At 34.1% G+C, this 25948-nt stretch overlaps 1 protein-coding gene and 1 pseudogene across 10 annotated transcripts in view; both read right to left on the reverse strand.

The window, feature by feature from the left end:
- The window catches only part of CEP126 (centrosomal protein 126), a 70600-nt gene that overhangs the window by 39709 nt on the left and 4943 nt on the right, over positions 1 to 25948 (reverse strand). For 8 of the 10 annotated variants that reach the window (XM_074335559.1, XM_074335561.1, XM_074335560.1 and 5 more), the window contains exons 3-6: positions 19312 to 19457; positions 14420 to 14531; positions 7973 to 8171; positions 2173 to 4324 (exon numbers count right to left, since the gene is read on the reverse strand). In XM_074335559.1, coding sequence (XP_074191660.1) covers positions 2173 to 4324; positions 7973 to 8171; positions 14420 to 14531; positions 19312 to 19457 — 2609 coding nt within the window. Of the gene's footprint in view, positions 1 to 2172; positions 4325 to 7972; positions 8172 to 9381; positions 10057 to 14419; positions 14532 to 19311; positions 19458 to 25948 lie in introns of those variants that run through there. The other 2 variants (XM_074335565.1, XM_074335566.1) reach the window with 2 other exon arrangements.
- Positions 25042 to 25467, reverse strand: LOC109436155 (10 kDa heat shock protein, mitochondrial; annotated as a pseudogene).

The following is a 25948-nucleotide window of genomic DNA, read 5'->3' on the forward strand; positions in this document are numbered from 1 at the left end:
ATCACTGTGTTAGTAAGTATAGACATATATAATAGTTTGAATGTTTCTCTCTTTAAAAACATGGCTGAAAATTCAATACATTTTCCAGTGTCCTTTTTACAAAGTTCCCTAAGAACTACCTCCTTTGAGTAAATGTTAGGAAAATATTGGTTTCTCCAGGTGAACATATATATTATATTCTTTTATCAGAGAATGAGAACATAATTTTAATATGCTACCCTTTTAGTTTCAAGCCATTGGGAAACTATATTTCCTAATATTTTGCCTGATCAGCTGACTCTCATACATAATAATTGCTCAATAATTATATTTCTTATATAGTTTTAGTAGAAAAAGCATGGGACTTGGAGTCATAGATATTTGGATAAAAATACAAATTTTGTTATTTACTAGCTCTTGACCTTGGGCTATTCTATTTCCTTACGTGCAAAATGCAGCTTTAAAAAAATATTTATTCTCAGGGCTGTTGTGAGGTTTAAATGAGACAATAAATATAAAGCACATAACACTGTAACTGGCACAGACTAAGCACTCAAAAAAGGTAAGCATCATAATTTATTATTATTTGCTTTAGAATATCAAATCTGTATGATGCTTTCATTTTTTGGAAGTAGTGTGAAAACTAAAGTTACACTGTGAAATGGCTGGACAAAAAGAGAATAAAACCTTCAGTGAGAGAAATAATATTTTTTAAATCTAGGTTTTTGTAGATAAGGGCTGAAGATTTTTAGATGATTGCCTTTGCATTTAGCATCCCATCTGCTAATATGGCTTGTATCCATTCAATTCAGGAAAAGTTTGGATGTCTGTAAAGTGCTGGGCAGTTGCAACCTGGGGATACAGTGATGAATTACCAAAAAAGTCCCTTATCCTTAAAAATCTCATGGTCTAATTGAAGGAGACTTTGAATATTCCATTTTAAACTCTCTCTCTCTCTCTCTCTCTCTCTCTCTCTCTCTATGTGTGTGTGTGTGTGTGTGTGTGTGTGTGTTTGTTACTTTTTTTTTAAAGTATCAGTTTCTTCTTTTTCTTTTCTTTTTTCTTTTTCTTTAGGACTTTATTGGGGAACAGTGTGTACTTTCAGGACTTTTTTTCCCAGTCAAGTTGTTGCCCTTTCAATCTTAGTTGTGGTGGGTGCCATTCAGCTTCAAGTTGTCCTTTCAGTCTTAGTTGTGGAGGACGCAGCTCAGCTCCAGGTCCAGTTGCCGCCGCTAGTTGCAGGGGGCGCAGTCCACCATCCCTTGCGGGATTCGAGGAATTGAACTGGAAACCTGGTGGGTTGAGAGCCCACTGGCCCACGTGGGAATTGAACGGGCAGCCTTCAGAGTCAGGAGCATGGAGCTCCAACCACCTGAGCCACCGGGCCGGTCCTCCTCTTTATATATTTTTAATATTTATTCATACCTTTGGGGAAAGGAAAGCATTGCTTTTCTGAGTTTCTCCCCAAATCCTAACTATTTCTCGATTCCTATGGGTAGGAAAATTAATGAATGGGCTTTTAGTCCATTTCCTCAGAGGAAAGTAGCTTCATGTGGCGTCAACAAGCTACAAAGGGCAATGACATTCTGCAGAGAATTAATTTTCAAAAATGTTTAAAGGAACGCTATCATTTTTCCTCTATATGAAAACTGACATCTATAACATAACAGTAGAGCTGCCACTCTTTTGGAAAGGGGATTTCCAAATAGGCTTGGCACATCTATTATTAGCTTGTAACAATTCGATTTAGCAAATATTTTAAAGAAAAATGAAGTATTATAACAACATCTATTCACCTGTTTAGAATAATTTAAACAATATTTTTTACTGTGATTATTTTGATAGACATTTTGACTATAACATTGCGATGATGACGGAATGGTATGGGATAAGAATAAGACCCTATTCTTTGTCCTCTCTCTTTTAAACTAACAAGACAAGTCATGGAAAAAATGGAAGCTAGCAAGTTTCAAATTTTGGTTGACCAAAGGTTGGGTTATTCTCTTTAAAACTTCAGCTACTAGATAGACAAGGGTACAATATTAAGGGGAATAAGTTGTTTCTACAAAGCTACATTATTATTTAACATTAACAACTATAAGGGATATACTGCTATACCTTAATAAGAAAAATTTCACATGAACTTTAAAAGTAGTACATTTTACCTATAAAAATACATAAATTTATTCTTACCAGCAGCCTTTTCATTTTGACCCAGAATATTATGCTGCCTTTTCCACGAGAGAACAGATTCTTCTTCAGTAGGTTGAAAAGTCACAGAGTGATGACTTTCTTCAAAAACAGGATATCTTTGGGTGCAATACAATGTCCCATCTTGCTGGGAAACCATTTGAGTGCCTTTTGAAAGATTTATTTTTGCTAAAGTTTGGCACTCAGTAGAACCATATGGTAGAGATGGCATCACAGTGACTACATCAGAACAAACATGAGGGAATGGAAGACTACTTTCTTGATTCCAGTGATTCAACTTGTGTTCTGTTGGAAGCACATGTTTTGAATTAAAATAGTTATTTGTAATAATGTTTTGAGAATTTTCAGGCATTACTGATTGACACTGAGTCACTTGTATATTTTTATCACTCCTAATATTCGATGGACATTTAGCAGGAGAATGAGGTATGTTTAATTTACCCTGAGTTTGTAAAAACGTGTTGACTTTGCTTGCAGACTGTGGTCGAATAACAGTGCCTTTTCTGTTTTGATATTTAAAACCTGATTGGATTTTAGCAGATACTGCTCTAATTGCTTTTGCTCCACCGCTTTGTGGATTAGCTTTCTGAGTTTTAGAATCACCACTATATACAGGAGATATACATTCTTCTTTTTCTGAGGCTGGCCAGGCTTGTTTAGCAATGTTATAATCTGAAGGTTTAAAACAGTTCAAAGACACATGGGCTGTTTCAGATCCTCCTAATGCAGCAACATTTTCAGAGATAGAATCATCCTTAGGCTTTTTTCTATCAGCAGAATTTACAGCACAAGCAGGAACACTAATTATGTTGCTGGCAGGAGCACTTCTAGGTTGAATGTGGAGTGGTTGAGACCACTGTTGAGATATTCCTATTCTATTGTTCAGGGAATAATTATCTTCAGCATTTTCCCCTATATCTCCAGTTTCATCAAACCACCTCAGTTTTTTAATATTATTTGGAATTGCTGCACTTTTTCCTTTTTCTTTTGTTAATTCAATACTATCTCTGATAGCTTCTGCCTTTTGATTTCCTAACTTAAAGCCTTGACTTATAACTAGTGCCTTAAAATAATCATGCTCATATTTAGATTCTTTCTTCAAAATACTTTTAAGAAACCTCACACCTCTTCTCTCATGAATGTTGTGTTTCATTTTTTTGTGCTGACCAACTAAGTCACAATTAGAAATTACATTAGAGAATGGTGTTGATGTTTTAGTTATTTTCTGTGTTTTATCTTTTGAATCAGAGTTATGAGATATATTGGCAGCTTGAAAATTGTCTGAAAATAAAGGCAACTCTTCCTTATTACAATTAAAATATTTTATCTTTTCATCTTTAACATTTTCCAATTCCCCTAACTTATCAGAACACTGTACTGGGTCAATTTCTCTTATATGTATACTGTTCTTTGGTAAAGGTCTAGCAGATTGTGTATTAGATGGCAAAACTAAAGGTGTTGCCACAGGTACAAATGAAATAGGAATTGAAGTAGTTCTATTTTCTTGAGTTAATTCAGAATATTTCTCTTGGTCTGAAATTGTAGCCATTTCCTGGGTTATAGAATCTGAAATGTTCCATGCTCTGCTGAATTTAAATGTTGGGCTCTCAGTAACTAATGGTCTCTCTCTTTTGAATGCCCCAGAAGAGGAATCAGCTGTCATAATGCCAGTTTCTGAGGTCTTTTCACTTTTTTCATTGTGTACAAACATGGGTGCACTATATATGAGGGCTCCTGAATTGTTAGCAGTCTTTGTGGTTCTTTCCACAGTTCTACTTAGAGCAGATGGATTTTCTCCTTTACTATTAAAACATTCACATGAAGGTAGAGCATTAGGTTTACTTAAAATATCTGAAAACGGTGTGACAGTTTGAGTATCTGGATCATCTAAATTTATTAGCCAGTTATTTATATGTTGAGTTTTAGAGAATGCCAGCTTATCTTCATCAAAGCAGCTTAGATTAGTTGACTGTAGATTTGCTGATTTGAGGAAAATAGAATTCTGCTGGATTGATGTGGAAGGCTCCTTATTAATAAGTGTTAAATATATTTCTTCATGTTCTCCAGCCTCAAGACTGTCTATACTTGAGAGGGTTTCAGAATTTGTTATCTGATTAACTTCATCACAAAATTTCTGAAAGAAAAAAAATCACATTGTTTAGCTTAGACATACTTAAATGCCAAAATTAATGATTCAATACACCATTATTACTAAGCCCAATTCTCCTTTGCATATAAAAATACAGTAAAATAACTATAAATAGTGTAAATATATAAATAATCTATATCCCTGGAGCAGTTTTCAGAGTGAAAATGAGGGAACTAACAAAGACTTATAGTAAAGCGTGTTTGTCTTAATTTCTATGCCTAAAGTAACTACCCAATTATTCTACTCAGAGTTATAGCATAGAAAATAATTTTGCTATTGCTATTCCATTCAGAGTATAGAGGTTCTTGAAAATTTCATAATAGCATGTGAAATTCTGAAAAATAGCTATTTATAAATGGTATTTTTTCCTGAAACTTTCACTGTACTTGAATGAAGCTCCTAAAAGCTCTATGGCCCTAATGTGAATTTCCTGTTGGAAGGGCTACATCTTTTTATATAGTAGTTAATGTCGTGGTCTGTATATCAGAGTTCTCAACTCTGGCTGCATGTTAGGATTACATAAGGAGCTTTGTAAAAATATCTATGCCTAAGTCCTGCTGATTTAATACTTGGATCGGTCCTTATATTGGTATTATTATTATTTTAATATTCCCCCGATAATTCTAATGTGGATTTAGGATTGAGAACTATTGATTTTTAATGCCTATTTCTTGGAGATTTAACAGAGTAATAATTTCTATAAATTTCATAGGCATTCTCTTCACTATTTCACTAAAATTTCATGGAATTTATCAGTCTTCAAAGTATGGTAAATGTTATAAAATATTTCTAATTTCTCACATATATATAGAATGCATTAATCTGTATCACATAAATAGAAATAAACTCAAGATTTTAAATTGTAAATGTAGACAAATAGTTAAATGAACTCAGAAAAAGAAGTGTCCCTTAAGATTTTTCACCAATTTTAGAAAATGTAAATATTCTGATATTAACCAAAAACATATTCTTTTAGCCCAGCAAATAAGAAACCAAGGAAATCAATTATAAGATAGAACTATTTTTAGTTTGCATAGTTAATGTTTAGTGATTGATATATTACTGTAAAATAAGTTTTGAAAATGATTCACAAGAGTTTCATATTACCAGCGTTTGCCCCCTGCTTATCATATCCTTCAGTAAGTACTGTAATCTTTTTTATAAGTGATGGTTACTTCAACCTAATTAAGAGAACAAAACAAAGCATAGCTCCTCCAATGCCTGTTTTTGAAACTGAGTTATTTTAATTGATAATGATAAGGAAACCAGACCTAGAGGACTTTCGCTGAGACTGAATATAATAAGATATAAAAATCTGGGTTAGAAGGTCCTTTTGGATTTAAGTGTCATGCCCATGACTCTAAGATTGTTTGCATAGGTCTGTAATGGCTTCATTTCCTAAAGTACCTCAAAAGAAGTTCAGCAACTTCTGATTTCACTCTACTATACATTTCCCCCCCATATTTTTTCTCACCACTGAACAATGAAACATTATGATCAGCTTTAAGTTTTGCTTCTAAGTTACTGGTATCAACTGTACTAGCCTTACGTGCTTTGTAAGTTTTTTGTGTTTGTTTTAGTTTTAAAATCAACTTTATTGAGGTGTACTTATCTACAATAAAATACATCTATTTTAAGTATTTAGCTCATTGGGTTTCGACAAATTATTCACCCATAACCACCATACCAAACAACATATAGAACCTTCCCATCTGCCAAAATTTCCCTCATGCTTCTTTGTACTCAATCCCTACCTACCATAACAATCACTAATCTGCTTGCTATCACTATAGAGCTGAGTTTTTCATCTCATATGATTTTCCTGCTGCCTGAAAAAGTTCCTGTAGCATTTCTTGTAGTTGCAGATACTAGTGTAGTGCAGTGGTGTTCAGTTGTTTATTTGAAAATGCCTATTTTGCTTTCATTTCAGAAGAATATTTTAGTTGGATAGAGAATTCTATGTTGGTGATTTTTTTCTTAGAACTTTAAAAATGTTATATCTTTTGGCTTGAAGTTAGTAGTCCATTTTATCTTTGTTCACATGCATGTAAGGTATCTTTTCTTCCTCTCGCTTACTTTAATTTTGATGTGCCTTTGTAGGGTGTGTGTGTGTGTGTGTGTGTGTGCATGTACCTGTGCATGGTTATCCTTCTTGGAATTTGTTGAGCTTCTTGAATCTGTGGATTTATAGTTTCATCAAATTTGAAACATTTTCAGCCACTGTTTCTTTAAATATTCCCTGTCCCCTTTGTGGGACTTTAATTAAATGTATATTGTATTGCTTGATATTGGCTCACAGGTCACTAATGTTCTGTTCATTTCTTTCCCAGTCTTTTTTCTCTCAGTGATTCAATTGGATGATTTTTATTGACATGTCTTGAAGTCCACTGAACTTCTTGTCTGTAATGCCTACACTGTTAAGACCATCCAGTGAAATTTTCATTTCAGGTATTATGTTTTTCAGATAGAGAAGGTCTATTTGGTTCTTTTAAAATATCCTTTTCCATTATGTTCATTTTTATTTTAATTCCTTGAAAATCTTTATAAAATTAATTTAAAATTCCTGCATGTTTAATTCCATCACCTCGGTTATTTCTGCATCTAATTTTACTGAACAATTCTTCTCCGAGTTATGGGCCATATTTTCCTGCTCTTTCATATGTCTAGTAAGTTGTGGTTGAATGTTGGACATTGTAAGCATTATGTTGTGTGTCTAGATTTCAGTCTTCTGTAAGAGAGTATTAAGTACTATTTTTTTTTTTAACTGGCAGTTTGGTAACATGTGGATTTTTTTTTTTAGGCTTATCAGAAGAATATGTCCAGGTAAAAAAGCCTAGTGATCATATGGCTTACCTCATTTGCTCTCCTTTTTTTTTTTTTTTTTTCCAAGATCATATTCTCTACTGCCTATTGTCTAATGTCTAAAAACATCTCTTTCATATATTTTATTCAGAATTATACTTGTTTACAGCAGGGAGACACTCTGTCATAGCCAAAAAAAAGTCCTTTGCTTTTTCAGCCTTGCCACTATTGCTTAATTATTGAATGAATCAGGCCAATGTTATGAATTTAATCTTGATATCAGCCTACTAAAATCTCATAAATGTGTATAATTACTCATGAAAAATAAAGAACATGAACATTTCAGGAAAATCAGCTGAAATCCCATTCACTGGTGGAAAATAACACAGTAAATGCCCTAACAGATAGAATAGAATATCTATTTCTAGCTAATTTTGTCCTATTTTCATTGAGAACCTAATGTCCATATGTGTTATTATTTTCAGGTTGCTTTTTATAATCCAATCTCTGACAATGATACTTATATTACACTGTACTTTCAAATAGTTTCCATGTGTGTCAGAAGATAATATTCATAAAGAATATTTTTCTAAATATGAGATGGGAAAAGAAGAATAGAGGAAGTAGAGAGAAAAATGAATACAAGGTAAGGAAAGAACTAAAAAATTATTTTTCTAGTATCTATGATAAATTTGTGCTGATTCATCCACATTCTCTTTTGTGGATTATCCTTGCCTCATGGTCTGCATTTCTTTAGTAAAGAACACTGAAAAATGGGGCAAAATTATTACTAGATATTAAAATATTAGTAACACATTTATAATTTCATACTTGCAAACTGCTTAGATGCTGATCTTCTAGGAGTTTCTGAGTTTCCACCAATTTAAGCTGGAACACATCTTTGTTAGTAGCCAAGTTTGTCCTGCTGTTTTCCTTCATTTCTTTATTACAATTGATTTTGGATAAGAGATGTTTCTGATGCTTCTGATCATTTTTTGACAGTGATGAAGACAAGGCGTTATCTATAGCTCTGTGAACCATACATAAAAATGTTTAGTACATTTAAATAAAGTTACACTTCTTTTGATGTACATATAAATGACACATTCAAGTAGTGAGTGTGTGTGTGTGTGTGTGTGTGTGTGTCCAGATAATCACATATAAGGATATTGGAGAAATATGTAGACATATTAGAATGGGAATTTAAGGTAGTCAATAGTAGAATAAAAATGGTTGTGGAATTATATTTCCAATAAAGCATTCCACCTTCACGGGGGAATGCCCAATTATTCATGGATTGATTGTTAAAATTTATTCTTCTATTGTTTAGGACAGATATAGAAGGAATTCCTGTAGATGTGTAGAGTTAGTACTTAGTTCTTTAAGAGCATTTCTATCTGGATAATAAAATCTGCATTACTCTTAGTTCTGAATTGATGTCATGGCTGGTAGGTATTCCTATAACCACAATAGAGTTGGTTGAAGATCAGGCAGATAGAAAAGATGACAATTATTTGTCAGAGTAGGCAGGAATTTCCATTCTAATTTACTAGGTTTGGGTGCTTGGATCCAACTCCATGGAGGAGAGTGTACACATTTGTTTCTAGTTGTATCACATATATTAGCATGGTTTTCATGCAACAGAAGAGGTACCTTTAATGTAGAGTCTACTTTTAGTGTGCCAAAATGCCACCCCAAAATTATCAGGGGATGACACCATCTTCTATTAGAAATCTGCATCTTCTGGAAGCTTACAGCATGTTATATTTCAGCATATGTACAAAGTGAAAAGCAAAGAACAAAGGAAGATTTGAGGGTGGGGTGGGAAGGGGATGAGGTATATAAAAAAGCTGACTGCTACAGCACTAGGGCCATTAGTGTGAATCCCAAGGGCATTTATTCTTAATTCATTTGAATTCAATTAGCCAAGTCAATGAAAATAAAAATGTTTGGAATGTGACAAATGTGACATATACCTATCTCCAATACCCATATATATCTTTATTTGGACAAACTGGAATAGTCAGGGTCATGAATACTAGATTACTTACTATCCTTTTGTGACCACAGGGAGATCAGGGAGAGCAAAAAGTTATTTAACACAGGTTTCTGTACACTGAAAGTATGTTTCTCTCTCCTCCTTTTAGGCTTTTCTACTCTTACATATCCCTTCCCCTTTAATCACCATTCCCAAACAAAATATTGCTAAATCTACAAAACATCAAACTCAATTTATTTACCTTCAAAGTTGTAGTCTCTCAACTTTTTCTTCTCTATTTCTTTCTTCGCTACTCCACTTGCTTCTCTTCTCTTCTCTACTTTCTTCCCCCAGTGAGGCGGATTGAAGGGATGGATAGGAATAAAAGAAGATGGGGAGGTAGAAAGAGAGGGAGAGCGAAGCATGGGGGGAAAGGAAGAAGAAATCATAAAGGAAGAAGAAACAGGAGAAACTGGAGAGGGAAAATCTAAATAAGTTGGAAGCAAACATGGAGAGGGAGATGAATGCAAAGGTGAGGAAAAAAGAGGAACAGATGAAAGAGGTAAGGATGGAGAGGTAGAAGAGGAAGGTGGAGGAGAGGCAAGAGTGGATGAAGAGGAAGAAAACTGTAGAGAGGGTGAGGAGGATGTAGAAACAGTAGATGAAGACAAAGAAGAGGATGGAGAGTGACAGGGAGGTGGATGGGAGAGAACTGAGGCAGGAAGATGGTCTACCAAGGCCTGGGGCAGATTTGACAATGTGGTTTGTGGAACAGACTGTTGAACTGACTGAAAAAGATCTAAGCTAGCAGGATATTTAGGCAATGGAGTGATATAAGAAAGAGTGGGGACTGTTTGATGAGGGGGATGACTGGATAAACTGGAAAGCTTCAAAACAGGGAGAGCTTCCAAAGGGGTTGGGGAAGCAACCAGTTGAGCTGGAAGGGAACGATGAACAAGGGCAGGTATTAGAGTGGCTGGGGCACAACGTTGTGCTGTAAGGAAATGTTTGGGTCTGAAAGTTTTGTAAAATAATTTGCTCTGTGAGTCAGAATCAGGAATGGTTGGGGAACTTTGGGGTGGGTGGGGTAGACGATCAGGTGGCCCAGAAGGAATGGGGGCTGGTAGAAAAGGGAAACTGCTAGAAAAGCTGGGAGTAGCTGGGGCTGGAGGGTGAGGAAGATACTTAATTGGGGAGGACAATAATGGGACTGGTAAAAAGGTCTTAGGAAGAGTAGAGGGAACAGATGGACGGATAGGCAGGGGCTGGCGGGTGGGAGAAACAGTTGGATAGCTAGGAAGAATTTGGGAATGGTGGGATAGCAATGGGGCCCGTGAAGGAGATAGCTGATCAGGTAAGTAGGGATCAGGTTTGGAGACAGCTGGACAGGCAGGAATGGATCTGCACAGGTGGAAAAGCATTTGGACAGGCAGGTAGAAAGGCAGCCTTATTAAGATTTTTTGTTTGTTTGTCTGTTTGTTTATTGGGTTGCCTCTAGGCTTTTGATTCATATTATTTTTTGTCCTTAGGGTCGATACATGATCTACTTCTGATCAACCAGCATACTCTCACATGGGTTGAGAAATATACATAGCTTATTCATGTTCCCCTTTTCTCATTCCTTGCTTTTAGAGTATTTTCACCTCCAGAAGTCTGATAGTCATACAGATCATGAATACAGGCTAGACAATCTGGTTCAAGGACTAATACAAAGGGCAAATATAGGTCAAATAGACCACTGCTCAGTTCTGGCCAGATTTCTCAGGGTAGCATGTGTTTAGAATCGATGGTCTCACCACAAATATATGGATATTGGAGATAGATATCTAACAACATCATTGTAAAATATAATATTTTAATATGGGGAAAAGCATAGCTTCTTTTACCCTACATCTACCAGAAGGGTCAAGTATATTATATTTGTGGTAAGGATTTGGATGTGATGGAAGGCTAACTATATATATGTGTGTGTGTGTGTGTGTGTGTGTGTGTGTGTGTGTGTATATATATATATATATATATATATATATATATATACACACACACACATATATATATACACACACATATATATATTTTTTGTTTGTTTTGTTTTATTTTTGTTTTTGTGTTTTTAAGGAGGACACAGCTCACAGTGGCCCATGTGGGGAATCAAACCGGCAACCTTTGTGTTATTAGCACCATGCTCTAACCAACTGAGCTAACTGGCCTCCCTGTAACTACTTATATTTTTAATGTTAATCCCTTATTAAAATTCTTATATCTCATTATTTCCTGAGGCAGCTTTGATTTTCATATGAGCACATTCTTTGTTTTTCTTGAGGCTTAACCTTCAAATGCTTTCCATTTCTTCATAGAATTTTTTTCTCCTTTAGATGACCACATTATTAACATCTTAAACTATTTTAACGATCATTAATATTGTCCATATAAGAAAAACTATTTATGTGTACTGATACACCTCCATTTCTTAGGAAGCTCCCTGTTTCTTGCACTATAGTCATGAGCTGCGTAACGATGTTCGGGTCAATGATAGACCACATATATAACTGCAGTCCTATAAGATTATTATGAAACTGAAAAATTCCTATCATCTAGTGATGTCCTAGCCATTGTGTCATCTTAGCCCAGCACATTCCTCACGTGTTTGTGGTGATGCTGGTGTAAACAAACCCACTGCACTGCCAGTCGTATAAAAGTACAGCAGATAGAATTAGGTACAGTGTGCATCCTTTATGATAATAAACAACCATGCTACTGGTTTACGGATTTATGATACTATACGTTTTATAATTATTTTAGAGCATATTCTTCGTACTTATAAAAATAATTTGCTGTAAAATAGCGTGCAGTGCATAGTAACATGCTGTACAGGCTTGTAGCTTAGGAGCAGACAATATAGCCTAGGTGTGTAGTGGGCTACACCAGCTAGGTATAAAACACTCTATGATGTTTGCACAATGATGAAATCACCTAACTACACATAATTAACATATTTCTCAGAACTTATCCGTCGTTAAATGGTACATGACAGTACTTTATTCCTCAACACATTTTAGGTTTATATTCCACAGAAAACATATTTTTAAGGTAACTGTAGTTTATCAATATTTGCAGCTTAATCATATTTGTGGTAAATAGTATAAATAAATATTTCTATTAACCTAACACCTGATCCTTAATATTCCAACATCTCATATTTGTACAGCATTTTATAGTTTATGAAACATTTTCACACACTTTATTTAATATTGTTAGTTATATGTGGAGAAAATTTCAATTTTTTAATAAATAAACCACTGTTCTCTCTATAAATTGTATACATTTGTTGTTTTTCAAATACATAACATTTATGTGTCTATAGGTGTATATACTGGTGGATATAGATATCATGAAATCAGTCATAATATTCGGTTGGTGCAAAAGTAATTGCGGTTTTTGCAATTATTTTTAACCTTTTAAACTGAGATTACTTTCGCACCGATCTAATAATATATTACAAAACGTAGTGTGTTACAATAATAACATGAAAACTATGTATTCTAATTTAGAATGAAGATAATTTCTCCTAAAACAAAGATGATGTATGTTATTTAGTCCTAGCACAGATTTGGTATAATGATAACTAATACATGTTTGCTTGCTAGAGGGCCCTCTGATTCTTCTCCATCCTTTTGCTTTCCAATATTCACATCAATAATGTTTCTAAAATAATAAAGAGGATTATATCACTCCCTGCTTAAAAATCTCCACTGGTTTTCTGCTAGTTATAGGATAAAGTTCAAACTTCCTAGCTAGACACACAAGCGTTTCACATCTGATCTCAGTCTGCATTTCTAGATCATCTCGTGTCTTACCAGCAACACATCCTATAGTCCTGACACTTTGAACAAGTTCTATTCCTTTAGGGGTCAGTGTTTTTTATGACACTGCAGGCATAAATATTCCTAAATCCAACTTATGCTTCTTTATTAGACAATTTATACTCATCCTTTAAGTCTTCTTTCCAATTTTAAAGTTTGTATTTCTTTATCACTTTGCTAATATTTCTGTAATAGCGCCTATTACATGGGAATACACGTGTATTATGGTGTAACTATCATTACAATGTAATGTAACTGCAATACTTTCTTGGCAGAGGACCATATGTCATTCACATTTTTATTCTGTCTGGCTATTGTTCTATCACTCTTTTCCTTTCACAGCCAAACTACACTTGTTATCCTTACTTTCTTGCTCTCTATTTCTCTACAACTCATTGCAATCTCTTTTCTGTCCCCCTAATTCCAATAAAACTGCTCTGACAAAAGGGGCCAGATAGTGACACATTGCTTCTAGGCTGGATATTTCTCTTTGATCTTCAAGACTCACTTCTCTACTTGTCTCTGCTTGGCAGAGACTGAATGATCCCTGGCTTTTTGATTTCTGGCTGAGTTTGGTCAATGGAAGGCACTAGCAAGAAATGGGAGGGTGACAGAAGAAAGAGGTTTTTGATAATTATTCTTTTGGCTTCCTCTCTGCTGGGCTTGGCTTAGCAGTGGCAATGTTCCCCCACTTAGGACCACAGATCCTGCTTGGTACCCCTTCCCTATAGCTACAGCTCTTCTCAGTTCAGGTCTGTGGTGGTAATACTGCCTTTGTTGTCAGTTCTGGGGGGTGCTTGAGCATCCTTTGTTAGCTTTCCAGTCCCTTTCTTAGCCTCTTTTCAGTCACCCCTTTAAATGTGCCCTTACAGTGCTTGCTCTAGTGCTATGCATGTAGTAGCTTCAATAAACACTTATAATAAATAAATGGAAAATATAGGATGTCAGAGGGTGCTCAGTAGTTGGTTGGTCCATCCTATTGCTTGTAGATGACTCATTTAAGCTAATGTGGACAGGAAGCAGGAGACACTGTACCTTTCTGAAGACATCTAGGAAAGATTTTCAGTGAGGAAAAACCCATTTCTACCATAGAGTTATTCCTTTTACCTAAATTTATATCACTACAGTTCAACACAATTTTTTCATCTCAGTAAAGATGAATAGCCAATGCCAATATTTTAAAATGGTTTTGAGGATAGTTTCCATAGAAAATTATTTAACATAAGCAGAATTGTAATACCAAAGACAACAAATTAAAATTCTGCCTTATTCTTAAATGATTTATTCCACTCTACCTTAATTTAATTTGTGAAAATAAAATAGTAACTGAAACAGATGTGAGGAGTAACTGATGAAAAGGCCTACAAACACAGCAACTAGAAAGCTATTTAATTATTATGTATTAATAATTACACATAATAATCATAAATTATTTACCTCCAGTTTATTGTTGGTCTGTGGGAAGAGGGAAAGTTCACCTTTGGTTTTAAGTTGGATTCTTGAATTTGTTTGAGAGCCTCTTCTAATGGAGGAGCTGGTTTTTGAAAAACTAAGGGGATAATAAAGAAATATCAAATAGTACAGAATCACTTCATATTCAATGATCTCTTTATATATAATTTAATTGGTCAATGATAAAATACTACTTCAAAATGGTAAAAAGAAAATATTTTTTGGAATAGTCTAAATAGTTTAAATTTAGACATCTAATTCCCCAAAGAGAAACTGTTACCTCAGAATTCCCATCACCAATTTTAAGTATATCAGGAAGCTATAAAAACACCAACTAACATGTATTGAGCACTTACTGTTATAGACATTATATTTAAGCTCTTTGTAAGTATTATCTAATTTAATCCTCACCACCCTATCAGGCAGACATTATTTGAATCTTCGTTTTGCAACCGAGGAAACCAAAGCATAGAGAAGATAAATGACTTGTTCAAAGTCATACATTATATATGACTCACATAAATATATTTTCACATACATAATGTATGTATATATTCACATACATATACATTATATATGACTCACTCACATACTACTTTGCACAACCTCTAATTCACTTCTTGTTTGAGTTGAAACACAGCTCTCTTTTAAGGATATTGCTTCTCCTGAAGCCCTCTTAAGTGGAAATATTATTTTTCTACAATTACATACTGCACGTAACTGAAGGTCTAGAGGTAGGGTAGGTGACTTTCTGCTCTTCACTGATACCTCCAAACTGTCTTTCCTACTTTCTCCTTTAAAAAACCCATGTCATCAGACTTTCCCACTATTACATTGTCTGTTATTTATTCTAAAATGTTGAAGCAAAACCAGTATATTATTATATATGGGTTAACTCAAAATTGAACTTTACAGATGGTCCATTTCCCTAATCAAGAGGTAATAGCATAATATACTAGTGAAGAATACACAGTTATGGGATGGTTTGCTGGATATTCTAATAATAAAGGACCAGATTATATCAAGCTGTAGATTTTGAGTATCTTCTAATCAGCATATTTAATGTCCAATATCAGTTTTCATTGGTGAAAATAATAGCCTGTTGAGTAGCTTGATGAATATTAAATATGGGCTTTCTTTGCTGAAATTAAAGGTATTTAAAACAAGTGGATTTTCCGAAACATATTTTAATCACTCCCAACCATTGAGTCAACAGAGAATAAGAATTTAGGGAGGTCTATACCCTTTACCCTCGTGGATGGCACTTGAGGCTTGATTTCTAATCAGTCTTGTGTCTAGACATTAATATAGAAACATTTCTAATTGTCCAATGCCAGAGGGCACAGAATTCTGTCTCTGGAATGTGGTTGCGTATGCCCGAGTGTATACTTTTCATTTAAGGTGTAGTCAGAGCACCTAAAAGGACAGAGAACTGGAACTTTATTGAGCTTACTGAACTAGTTGTATGAGTTGTTTTGTTAGGCTTTGCTAATTAATGTCTAGTCAGGCTAGATTATAGTCTTGCTTTTCTTAACTCCCTCTTATCTATTAAAGAGAACTTAAAAACTGACTTTAAAACTAATTTAAGTCAAATTACAACCACCATTAATACTTCTTGTTGCTGTTAGCTAATGACCTCCCCAGGCACTACCTTTCATTCACTGATGATAATTTCAGCCTACATTTTTTACTTACTGTGTAGTACAGCTTTATCATATCATTTAATCCACTAGTTCCAATCCTTCCCATTTTTTTTACTCTAATGTTCTCACTCTAACAATATTCTAACCTCACTGAAGCCCTCAATCTGTTGCCCTTCTTTGTAGCAAGGAGAACTGTTAGCTATCATGCATACTTGTATGTAGTGAAACTTTAACACTCATAATTTGGAATAAACTAAACTAATAGACAAATAAATAGTTGTCTTACATAGATTTGTTCTTCATTGATAGCACTACATTTTCTTAAATTATGAATTTAACGTTTTATGTGGGTAATATATTCATATTCAGAAATAAAATATATACGACACATTTGGAAGTCTTGCTCTCATTGGTCATTTATGTATCCCTTCAATGTTTCTTTATGCAAATACAATCAAATATAAATATATATTCTAATTTTCCCCTTTTCTCAGACAGAAGGCAGAATATTATGTATATTGACCTGGACCTTGTTTTTACACTTAACAATATATTCTGGAAATCAGGAATAGATCGAGGTTTTATGAGAGTATACGGTTTATACAATTTGGGGGCCCTCATTTAGAAAAAATAATGCAAAATTACTAATATAAAATTATATATAGGGGCCATGAGAGTGAGGGCTCCTGAAACTTAAACCTCATAGCTTCATAGTAAATCTACCTATGTTGGAGGTATTTCCATATCAATCCATAAGGAATTTCCCCATTATTTTTTTCAGTTGCATAATATTCCATTGTGTGGATGTGTGCGGCATTTGTTTTTGCTAAAACTCCTAACTTTTTGTACCTAGGCCCTTTGATAGCACCATTTTTTGGGGCAAATAATATTCATGAGTGGTGACTACTTCTCTGAGGAATTTAACACAATTGACCACTTCCTCTTTCTTAAAACTACCTTCTCTTTTGCCTACTTATCCGTTATTTTCTTTGTTTGCTTTTGTTTCCCATCTGCTTTCTTGATAACTACTTCTCAAAATCCAGTTTTAGTTTTTCTTGCTCTACCCATAGTAAATACTAGTGTGCATAAAGGTTCTATTTTAGGACCCATCCTCAATCTGTGGTCCTCTCTGTTATTTAGCTTATCTTTCCTATGGCTTCATTTATCAACTATATATTACTCATTAGTGACTCTGAAATACATATTTCTATTTCATATCTTTTTCTTAAACTTCAGACCCATATCTCTAGTTGCTAATTTAATTTCCCCATTTGAATGAGCCATGGAAACCTCAAATTCAGTCCATTTAAAACTTAATAAATAATCTTTCACACCTCTAACCCGATTCTCCTCCTTAATTTATAAACCTAATTAATATTCTTATCATCCACCAAAATAATCAATTCACTAAAGAAGTATTTATTGAGTGCTAAAAATATGTGAGGCTCTGTGCTAAGTACTAAGGGCACTGTTCTCCTAGTCTTTCAACTGCTCTCTGTCAATTAGGACCGAATCCTCTTGATTATAGCTCCTGAGTATATTACTTCTTATCATCATATCTAGTGCAGGCAGTGCTTTAATTCAGCAGCTTAATATCTCTTGCCACAAATACTAAAATAATCTCCTACTACTCTACTTTAGTATGTCTCTACTTCGATCCATCTTCTATGTTGTATCTGTAATTATCTAACAAACAAAACTAATTATAGCAGAGACCCCTAGTTTCCTACCTAATATCAATTTTCCCATTTTTCCTTAGCAACAGACCCTGTATTGATAGGGGTGGTAATATAGCCACATTAAAAAAACTGTATTTCAGTCTCCCTTACACATGGACTTGCCAATTAGATATAAACAGATAGATATAAACAATTTAAAAATAACTCAGAGGTATACTCTTTTGTTTTTTACATTTCTTCCTTCTTCCTGCTTACAACACTGATACGATGGCAGCTACCATGTGATCATGAGGGTAAAGATATTAAACCACATATTAAGGATGGTTGAGCTGAGAGACAGAAGGAGTCTGGATTCTAAGTGACACTATAACAAACAAACCAGCTTTTGATTGCCTACCTCAGGATTACATATTATATGAGAGGAAAAAAAACACCCTATCATATTTAAGCTATCATTGTTATTTTTAGCAGCACTACAAGCTGCCCTGACTTACAGTAAGATTTCTAATGGCTTGTTTGCACTTAAAAAACTTTAAGTTGATTGCATTTTAGATAAAGATGAAATTCCTAGCCTAGCATGCAAAGCTCTTTGAGAAGTGGTTCCCGTTTATTTTTCTAGCCTCATATCCATTTTTCTTCTCTCATCCCTTCCTATGCTTCAGATATACTGAAATATATAATTTATTTGCAAAAACTGGTCCTTCTGTGTGGAAAGATTTTTACTTCCTCTTTGCCTGGCAAAATGCTCATTCTTCAAGATTGAAATTAAGTTATTTTTCCAGGGATGATGTCCCTATACACATTTAGTGTTCTTTCCTCTGTGTTCTCATAATACTTTATACAGTCTACTACCAGAGCAATTATTATTATATTTATTGACACTGTTTATATTACTCTCATCTCCACAATAAGTTGTGAGAGTACAATTAGATTTATTTGTATCTCCACTTAGCCCAAGGCTAAGTACAACATATATTTGTTGAATACATAAAGGTGCTCCTTGTACCTTCTTTTTTGAAGCTTTGACATTTTGTTGCTAATTCTGTGTTATTATTTAAGGTATAAAAAATGTCCATGGATACCAAAGAATCAACCACAGTCATATTTAAATTCTTAATTGGTTCCAGGTCTTAGATTGTTGGATTATATCACTCTGTAGGTTTTCTTTTTATTTTGCCAGTCTCTTAAACATGAATTTGAACCAAAGTGTGAATAAATGCCAGAATGAATGTGATGCTAATTCACTGAAATTAAATGTTAAATTTTCCTTTATTAAGCTACTTATTAGATCATTTAAAAAGACAAAACATTATAAGCAAGACTGATGTAAAATCAAACTTGTGAACATTCAAAATTTTCTACTAGAGCGGACAAAATATTCTCCTAATAAAACCTGAATCAAATTGCAATTTTTCATTTGGTTAAAGTCCTATTACTTAAAAAGGCATACTAGTCTTTTTAGTTTGAATTCCCACTTTGTTTCTTAATTTATTATTTTATTGTCTACTCAAGTCAAATGTGATTATAACTTTTCATATTCTAGAAATTAAGATACCTGTTCTCCTCCGCTGAGAAAGAGGAATATGGGCACGCTGAAATCTTTCAGTGACTTCTTCAAACTTCTGTTTTCTTTGTTGAAGTATTTGTTCTCTGATTTGGTATTCTCTTTCTTCTTGTTCTTTTCGTTTCTCTTCAAAAGCTCTATATTTAAAACATAAAGAAGATAACAGAATTAAGCAATAAGTTATAAAAATCTCAACACAGAAAAGTTTCAAAACTGCATTTATTATATAATTGTGTTTTCATATTTAAAAAGTTTACTTAAAAACAACACATTTTAAATTTAAAAACAAAAAAGAAAGCCCTCAACTAAGATTTTAGGTATCTTTGAAAGTGGTAATTTCAGAACTTTATCCAGGTCTTTTGCAACAAAGAGAAGTCTCTGCAATGAGGCTGTTTCTAATTTTTCACCTTCCAAGCTCTGCTGTGGAAAAATTGTTTTCTAAAAAGCTACATTATTTTCTGTAACATAAAGAACTAATTTGTTGGTGAAAATAGCAGCCTTGAAAATTCTGGGACAGTCAGGAAAATGCTGTATAGTTCTCTTTTTCCTTTTGACCAAACATTTTAAATTGGCTGTCATGTTAAGTCTGAACTGTGCTAAAAATCCAGACAATTTACTTACAAATCTTGATGTCCAACTTCTCTTAAAAATGAAGATTTAGCAACCCTGGACTCTTATTCACACACGGCTATGAACACCTGCCTGTAATCCTTACCCATTCCCTATTTTTCTTAACTTTCCCATTTCATTTATTTCTGATCACCCCTAGGCACTTCAGATTGTGTTTTCTAGTTTAAATTGTAGTTTAAACTGTTTCAAAGAAGAGTTTTATCTGTGGAAAATGTTTGTGCATGTTTCAATAATTATCTACTGGGCAATGAGAAAAATGAAAAAGCAAATTCACTGAAATTCACTACTAGAGAATCTTCCTACTGATCTCTTTAGAGTGCATGGTGTTGGGGGGTGGTTAACATCATAGGTTACTATTAATCATCCTTCTAAAGATATCCACGATATCCACTAGTTGGAGCATTATTCCATTCTAAATAACTCACATTTAGGGTACTGTTACTGGTGCCTAACGCTTCAAAAGGCCCAAACTCAAAATGTCTGAGTTTGGAATATTAAGTTTTTTGGTCAAGAAGGCGCCAACTCAGAAGATGGGAAACCTAATGGCGTCTCAAGTCCATTTTAAGAGGGCCCAGTTTCTTTTATGTCAAGAGAAGGGAGAATGGGTGGGGCAAGAGGTGGGATCCAAGGAAGAGAGTGGGGGGGGAGTTCCTCCAAATCTCTGTATTCCCAGCCATTCTTGACATTCTTGACACCCCCACCCCCACCCCTGCCACTGATTTACAGGAGTATGGTCCCAAGACTCCTGTAAATCTTTCATAAACAGTCATGGCTTTGCATATCTTTCCCCACCTATTTAGGAGGCTGTTTTTGCAGAATTCCTCTAGTCAATTAGCTTATCTACAATAGCAGCTATTTACCTGAAGGCCCTGGAAGAAATACAGACTCTTAACGGTAAGAGTCAGATGGGAGAGAAACAAAAGTATTCCACCCTGTTATAGAACTATACTTCTAGGCAGTAGGGCTATGGATCTTCAAGTGGTCTAACCTCTGTGGTAGGTTAGGAAGTAGTGGTGTAGTGCCACAGGTGGGAGAGAAGATTTTTACCTTCCTAAATAATCTCCTCCCCCGCCCCCAAGGTTAAGATAAGGAAGTACGTTTTCACCATCTGACTCAGCATAGTACCAGGAGATTCCACAAAAACACTGTTAGAACTAATAAACAAATTCAGCAGGACACAAAATCAACACAGAAAAATCAGTTGTGTTTCTATATATGCACAATGAACAATCTGTAAAGGAAATTTTTTTAAAATTCTGTTTACCAAAAAGAATAAAATATTTAGGAAGAAACCTAACCAAGGAGGTGAAAGACTTATATACTGAAACTACAAAACATTGCTGAAAGAAATTAAGAAAAACACCAATAAATGGGAAGACATCCCATATTCATGGATTGGTAGACTTAATATTGTTAAGATGTCAATACTACCCAAAATGAAAATCCTTATCAAAATCCCATGACTTCTTTTTGCAAGAACAGAAAAACCCATCCTAAAATTCATATGGAATCTCAAGGGACCCCAAATAACCAAAACATTATTGAAAAAGAACAACATATTAGATGCTCACACTAATGAGTCCAGGGCATGAAGAAAATATTAAACCAGATTTATCACAATCTGTATAAAAAACTATAGAAATGTACATTGTAATTTAGATTTATATTAAAATGTTAAAATAAAGTTCACATAATCCACAAGTATTCCATTTCTGACAATGCTTTTCATGCACCACACATAGTTGATTTTTGACTCCTGTTGACCCTATCTACACAATCCCAACTCTACCTCCATACTCATTCTTTTGCTCAGATCAGTGTAACAGCTTTTTACCCATTCTCTTTGCCTCCAGTTGTACTTCAATACAGCCTCTACCCCTTTGCTACAATGCGCTAAAATATAAATCTGATCATGCCACGTCTCTGATTTTACTCTTTCAACAGCAACTCAGAGTCGTAAGGAGAGACTTTAATTTCTTTAGATTCGCAGAAAAGCTATTTTATGAAATGTCTCCTACCAACTCTGTAGCTTCATCTCCTGTTGTCTTTTACATTTTTCTGTGCCTAAATCACACAAAAACTTTTATATTTCACAACATTAATTTTTTTCACATATTGTTCTCTTTGCTTAAAAACGTTTATCCCTTATGCTCCCTGGCTAACTTTTGGTTATCTAATAAGACTTCACTCTTCCCGGAACTCTTTGTCTTGTGGTATATGAAATGTGCTACCATACTACCTTGTAGGTGACTCTATCATAGTATTTTTTGCATGGCATTGCCATCCTATATTACTTCATTATTAGTAATTTGAGGGCAGCAATCATGCATTTTATTTTTATCCTCCAGTATATTAAACCCAGTAAAACTTGAGTAAATAAATGGCTGTCCTCTCTGACATAATTTTAATGGTCAAAGATAACTTCCAAATATCCTAAATTTCTTTAATTTTCCTTTAATATATTATGGATAATAATATAGTCAGGGATATTTAAATCTACTGATATTGAAACTTATCTGAATCTATTTATATTTTTTAGCTTATGCCATATCTCCATATATGGAGGTTTGATGAATATGACTTATTGCTTAAAGTATACTTCCGTCTTATTTGGTCTAAGGGTACATTTTTCTTGCTTCATGGGTTAACTCGAAGCTCTATCATTCTCATTAATAGATAACGCAGCTACTCCATATTTCATGTTCGACAACAATTCATTCCATGATTCTTGAGGTATTTTTTTCTGCCGTTAGGATATTTAAAGGAATCTTTTTTATTATAGATCTTAGTAACTCTTCCAAAGTGTTTGTCCCTCATCTGATACTTGGTCATGTTTCCTCTTCTCTTTACTTGGGTAATTTTCCCTATTTTGTCCTTTTCTCTTTTATTCTGTTAGTTACATTGTCTGATCATATGTATATACATATATTATATTGTTTTAAAACTATCTGAAGGCTCCTTTTGGGCTGTTTACTTCTTAAAATTTATTTCAATTTCTTTCCTTCATGAAGTCACATTTAATAAGATTACTGCCATTTGTAAAATTTAATGGTAAAATAAACAGAATAATTTTTTCTCCTGACATAATGTTTAATCATTGGTACTCAATCAACTATGCTTGTTGCATAAATAAATGCCTGCCCATTTATTTACCAAAAGATAGTTCTAAAATTGAAAATTAAAAACAATGTAGAAAATGAGTTAGTTTATTTCCTTTATGTGTGTGTGTATCTTAAAATTAATTGGTCTACAAAGCAGTATATTAGAAAGTTACTTGAGGATATGCTCTGGCAAACTGATGGCATAGGACAAAACAAAAAAGTGATGCTATGCTCCCATAAGCAAGAAACTGTGGCTCCAACTCCTAAGAGCAATAAAGGGAAGGCCCAGGATGCCAATTATGCACTAGGCCTAAAAGGTAACCAGTACCTATTGGAGCAGTACCTTTTGATGAAAGAAAGAGATCTTGGAGGGAAACAAAGAGGACTACATTGTATGTAACACTGAATGAAAGAATGGAAACTTGAATATGTGATGAAAACATGTAAGAAAAATACTGGCAAATAGAAAAGCAAAAAGAAGTAAAAAAGAAAATAAAAATGTGTGATTTTAAGTAATTAATAGAAATAAAGAACACTTGGTGCTATGAGCATTTTCCTTTGAGTACTACTAGGGACAATACTGACAAAGTCAAAGTATAACCAACAAATAGTGGAAGGAGATTGTCTCTAGTTGTAGGAAAAAATACTTTAAAAAACCCAACACTCTGTAATCATAATGTGAGTGGACAGTGTAAACAGATGATGTAAAGCCTCAGTGGATAGATAATAGTAAGGCCAAAAAGACCATAATGATAGTATTCTGAAATTCAGAAGTGTACAAATAATTTGGCCCCCTTTATAAAAGGTGAAATATAGGGACAAATGATTAGTGTATAAAAATAAAATTTTGTATGTCTTTACATAGTATTGTAGGGTAACAGAAAAATTAAACATAATGACATTGTATTAGAAAATATTCTGCCTCTTAGTATTTTAAACCCAAACTTCTCCTCTATATTTCCTACATCAGAATTCATATACATGTTTGACGAGAGAAGACAGGTAGGGAGTTTATGAATCAAATTCCATATATAAAGGCTGCTATTTCACAGAGCAAGTCAATTATTAGAAAACACAACCGGCAAATATTAATTTATTAATCAACAAAATAAGCTTAATTGGGAAGAAGCACTATGTGCCAGACACCATAATTACTTTTACATGTGTTCTCAACTACTCCTCTCTAACATTACCATTTTTGCATAACAATCCCTTTAAATCGATGTATTAATTCAAATCATAAATGAGAAACCGAGGCTCAAAATGATTAAATAACTTGCTCTAACTCATGAAGCTAAGACTTAAACCTAGATCTCTGATCTGACTCCAAAGCCCATGAGCCTTTCAGCATATGATTATTCATCTTTATTGAACACTTATCATGTGCCTTTTATAGGCTTCAGGAGCCAAAAGGTAGGAGAAAAACAGAAGCACACAAATATAAAACAAAACCAAGTTTCATTAAATAATTTAAAGTACACCAGACAATGAAAGAGTTAATCTAAAGAGAAAGATAATGCCAGACAAAACTACAGGCAAACAATTTTGTATTCCTCCAATGGGATTTGCAACATATGCCCAATGATGTAGTTAATAAACTATAGGGCTTTTCTGCCATTTGCATATTATAGGAATATGGACAAGGTAGCAAAAACAACAATGAAAAAATGGCAAAATCACTCTGTCTTAAAAAAAATCTAATAGTTCAAACAAATCTTGATAAATGTTAAGTGGTGATTGGATGGTTTGCATATTTACTTTAGTTTCCAGCTTATACTAGAAAACTGTTTTCTGTTTTTATTTATATATTTTTATTTGGATGTTTATATCAATATAGTGGAACTAAATTTTAAGAGATACTGGATGTCATTACTTTGGATATCATTAGTTTATTACAAAAGAGAGACATGGAAATTATTTACATGATGAGACTTCACAATTTCAGTGGAATGGGTGGGCAGCTTTATGTGATGCCATGTCAATAATGATTTCAGTCCACATACTTTCCAAGAATGTCACCATCTCTAAATAAGAAATAATCCTTGTCGTCTAGGACTACTCTGGTGCTTCCATAGTCTGGAAGAACTTTATCTCCACCCTTCACTCTAACTGGTTGAATCTCTCCAAACTTTTCTTTTAAAGCCCGATCCACCAGCTACTACAGTTGCTTGCAATACCTTTTTTTTTTTTTTTTTTAAATTTATTTTTTAAATTTATTGGGGTGACAATTGTTAGTAAAATTACATAGATTTCAGGTGTACAATTTTGTATTACATCATCTATAAGCAATATTTTCTTTAACTTGAGATTTTTCTGGAAGCATAATGCCTCTCTTTGTTACAGTTTTCGCAGCACTCCTTTCAACTAATACTCGGTCAAAGAGGGGGAGAAACTTTCCAAATGCCTGTCCTGCCATGACTTAGGCAGCAACAGCTCATTCTCTGCTCTCGAGCTACATTCTCAAGGAGAGACCTGCGGTCTGGTCCTTCCCACCAATGAACTTTAGAAAAGGCTGCCCAGCGGGCAAGCACGCTCGCCCCAGCCACCCGCCTCTCCCCACGCGCGCGAGGACACTTTTGTTTATGGCAATGGTTTATAAAATTATTTGATCACATTTCCACCATTATTCATATTGCCCCCATTTTTTTCTGATTGGATGAATGAGGATAGCACATACAGAAAAATTATATAGAAGTGAATAATAAATTAAAATCAAACTTTCTATTAGAGACTAAATACTAATCAGTAATCTTTTAATTTATCATGAAATGATCCAAAAATAAAGAAGATAATACACGTTATAGTCATTTTAAGAAGTGTAAGTTCTATGACGAAAAGATGGCTATGGTCACCGTCAATAATCTAGATAATACACCAGTATCTTTGTGTTTTATGCA

This window comes from Rhinolophus sinicus, linkage group LG06 (genome assembly GCF_036562045.2).
Source record: "Rhinolophus sinicus isolate RSC01 linkage group LG06, ASM3656204v1, whole genome shotgun sequence".
Taxonomy (NCBI): domain Eukaryota; kingdom Metazoa; phylum Chordata; class Mammalia; order Chiroptera; family Rhinolophidae; genus Rhinolophus; species Rhinolophus sinicus.